The sequence below is a fragment of the Lepus europaeus genome, chromosome 7, assembly GCF_033115175.1.
Source record: "Lepus europaeus isolate LE1 chromosome 7, mLepTim1.pri, whole genome shotgun sequence".
NCBI classification, from domain to species: domain Eukaryota; kingdom Metazoa; phylum Chordata; class Mammalia; order Lagomorpha; family Leporidae; genus Lepus; species Lepus europaeus.
Genome location: NC_084833.1, coordinates 16,847,153 through 16,851,144, shown reverse-complemented (window position 1 = coordinate 16,851,144; position 3,992 = coordinate 16,847,153). Strand labels below are relative to the sequence as shown.

Here is a 3,992-nt window from a genome sequence, read left to right as displayed (position 1 = left end):
AAAAATCAAGGACATTATGCTTTTTGGTCTTCATATATGGAATTTAATAGTGCTCTACATGTATTAGGAACATAATACATAGTGAAAGAAGTCCACTTATAAATGACTAAATATCAGTACATATGTGAACTAAACAGTTACATTTACCTTACATACAAGGAACACACAATATGCAGAATGTGGTTAATGTTTGCCCATAATATAACACAATAAATCTTCACATCACTTCTTAGCTTAGAATATATTATTTAATGATATTAACATTGGAAAGGATTTTATGTTGTTTCATTTGTGTATATTTAAATAAAAATGACTAATGATTATACCTTCTTTATCTGGAATTTAATTAGTATTACATATGCCCTTGGATTTTATGGAACAGCACTGGTAGTTAGAGATACAAAACAATGAGAATCAAAAAAAAACACTTTATAATCTGAATATTGCTTTCTTTATGATTTCATTTCTGCAACAGTGTTTTGCTTTAATCTCACAGAGTGGATTACGACGGTCACATCTGACAAACTGTTTAAGTTTGGAGGAAAAAAGTTTTCTTTTCATCACTTTTCAAGATTTTCCCTCAAGAACTTCTTCATGACATTTTTCACTTCCTCATTTCTGAGGGTATAGATTAAAGGATTCAACATGGGTGTCACGAGGGTGCAAAACACCATCACAGCTTTGTCAGTGGGGAAGGAGGCCACGGGCCTTAGGTAGAGGTATGAACAAGGTACAAAGAATAAGACAACAACGGTGATATGAGAGGCACAGGTAGACAGGGCTTTTTGACGTCCTGCAGAGCTGTAAGTCCTCAGAGAGCGCAGGATGATGACATAGGAAGCTACCAGCATAGAAAAACTAAGGAAACACAGGGACCCACTGTTGGCAGCAATCAGGGGTCCCAAGATGTGAGTATCTGTACAGGCCAGCTCGAGGAGCGGTATTAAGTCACACAAAAAATGGTCGATGATATTGGGGCCACAGAATGGCAACTGGACCATAAACAAAATCTGGATGCCTCCATGAATAAACGCCAAGATTGCAGCTGCCCCCACGAGAAAGCCACACACAGGTGGGCTCATGATGGTGAGGTAGTGCAGGGGCTTACAGATGGCCACATAGCGGTCACAGGCCATGACAATTAACAAGAGGATCTCAGCAGCCGCAAAGAAATGTTCAGCAAAGAGCTGGGTCATGCATCCATGGAAGGAGATGGTGCTCTTCTCAGAGACCAAGTCAAAGATCATTTTGGGTGCTATGGAAGAAGAGTAGAAACCGTCTATAATGGACAGATAGGACAGGAAAAAGTACATGGGAGAGCCCAGGGCGGGGCTGACGAAGATGGTGACTGCGATGAGCAGGTTACCTGCCAGTGTGGTCAAGTAGGTGACTGAAAACACAGCAAATAGGAATTTCTGCAGTTCTGGGTTCTGGGTGAGGCCCAGCAGGATGAATTCTGTGACATTGTTCATCCTTTCCATTGTTTTACTTTGGGTGGCTGACATATGGAGCATCTGAGAAAATAAAAGCAGTATTTATTAGTGGATGTTTTTAATTCAATGTAAAATATTCCTGGTATAAAATGTTCCACTCTAAGATTTAACTAATGGAGGTAAAAGTCCGTTCTCTCCTGCTAGTTTGTAGATGATTGCAAAGAACAGAAGCAACTTAGATTTTCCCACTTCATAGGACTGTGTAGCAACAATACTTTACACAATAAAAGCCAGGTGTTATTATGAATGCTAACATATGATTTGAAAAATTTCATTTTTGTCCTTAAAAGTTACACAGATGTTTCACTTTCACTTTTGGGACAGCTAATATCAATAACTCTTATGTTGTGGTTATATTTATCTGTTGGCATGGCTATTTGTATATATTTGAATGTAGTATGGTTTTAAAGGTGGTTGTGCATGAGATACAAAATGCCATGCCTCACTATATCACATCAAGTTGTGCTCTGACATTTATAAAGCAAATTGAAACTATGTTGAGCAAAAATTTTTTAAAAAGAGAGGAATGAGGAGGAATGGAAGTATCCTTATGTTCTTAGAATTGTATCTTTGAAACACATGAAGTCTGCTCTCTTTATGCTAATAAAGTATTTAAAACGAAAAAAAGATCTTTTTTTTTTTTTTCCAAATGAATGCACATGCACATAGAGAGAGAGAGACGAAGCTGAAGCTGGAGTTTTTCCCAGTATGCCAAAAACGTAATTCTCTCAACAGCCTCAGATGTTGTGTCATGCTCAACATTACCCTGTCTTTGAAGCTCACTGTTTCCATACACAAATCTTTGGATTTGAGCATTTAAATAGTACAAAGTTTCCTGAAAAGTTCTCAATATTTCTTAAAGGCATTTTTATGATAGTGGTCTATCATCACATGTAATACAATGCTGTATGTTAAATATGTTTACTCATTTTACAAATGGAATTATATGAGGTTTGAATTTTCTTTGATATTCTTATTGACAAGAAAGAAATGTTAGTCACTTAATACAAGTAAGTTTTCCCATTTGACAAAGTTTTATTGGTATTAAGTGATGCTAACATTTCTCCCTTTTTGACAATGTTTTAATGAGCTGATGAACTTAAAGTGTTCATTACCATGCATATATGTAAATATGTATATGAATATATATGCGAATATAAGTGTAAATGTACATATAGAATATTCATTTTATGAATGAACTGTACTGGAATTTTAAGTGACTACTTGTTACTGTAAAGCAGCCTGTAATATTTTATTGCTTTTCTTTCCCTTTTTCTCTTTTTTAACCTGATCGCTGCAAAAAAAAAAAAAAGCCTTATACTCTTCCCCAAAATACCAGGACACAGACAGTAATATCATGAGCTCTAGCTTCAGTAAAAGTAAGAAAAACTGTCTTGGCTCTCAGGAAGCTCAGTCCTTGAGTTGTTGCCTGTCATGGCTCCTGTAGATAGGAATAATGGGATTCATCATTCTTAACACACATATTTCACAATTTGTCATTTCATTGTGATAACACAGAAGGCAGGAAAAGAGAAGCAATTCATTACAAACTATTACCAATGGAAATATAGAGCATCAGCTTACTCAAATAGACACGAGTGGGAAATCATACTGTTGTAAATATGACTTCAGTCATTCTTCGCATCTGGTCTGACAACATTAGAGACAGAATGAAAAATACTAATCTTCAGTCAGTTACACAACTACAAAAACTATTTCAGAGAAAATGAATGCGCTAAATTAAGCTAATCTGCCTGAAATTTGAGAAAGATGGTTTAATTTTCACTGACCTGTGTTGAATTCATTGCAGAGTCCTCTGTTTTTAGATCAACTTCAGTCATTACTTCCTTCCTCTTAAACCATATGCAAGAAAGCAACAATTAAATTTTGTAACTTGACAAGCAGAATGCTGGAATTCTTACCTCTCTAGGCAACTCTCCAAAATAGGATATTTAAGTTTATATTCTCTTTCTTTGGTCAGAAAATAGGTGACCACGATAGCTCTAGGACTTCTGGTCACTTTCTTGATTTTCTATGAAAGTGCAAATAAAAGAACTCTTAGAACCATGGTTACTTTTTAAAAATGAGGTTATTACCAAATTCCTCAAAACAGGAAAAGCTAGAATATGCAAGTACATCAAACCCACTTATTTGGATATTGACGTTTTTTCAAGATAGTCTTTCAATTTTTGTTTTCTTAAAAGTCCAAGAACAATGTGGATGGAGAATTCGTTTTATTCCTGATTCAAGTCCTCCTTTCAACTCCATTTCCCTAGAAACACTAAGCTCTGAAACGAACCTTCCGATTGCTGGTGCAAGGCTCTGCTGCTGTCATTGGGTCACAGTCCCTTCTTTGTCTTCATTGACTTTAGGGTTTAAATAAACTTCCATAGACCGCAGGATTCGGTCATGTGATAAACTCTCAAGTACCCAGAGATTTCGTAATTGACCACTAGTAATCTTTACCAAATTAACTGTCAGTTTTCACTTACTCCCACT

At 36.1% G+C, this 3,992-nt stretch overlaps 1 protein-coding gene across 1 annotated transcript; it reads right to left on the bottom strand.

Annotated features, from left to right (window-relative positions):
- Positions 1–560: 560 nt before the first annotated feature.
- LOC133764329 (olfactory receptor 4C45-like) lies at positions 561–1,481 on the bottom strand. Its single transcript, XM_062197998.1, has one exon. It carries the CDS (start codon positions 1,479–1,481, stop codon positions 561–563), a length of 921 nt encoding a protein of 306 aa, XP_062053982.1.
- Between the last annotated feature and the right edge of the window lie 2,511 nt (positions 1,482–3,992).

Bases quoted from the DNA above. Each gene is read 5' to 3' on its own strand.
- LOC133764329 (XM_062197998.1), bottom strand. From the start codon at position 1,481: ATGGAAAGGATGAACAATGTCACAGAATTCATCCTGCTGGGCCTCACC.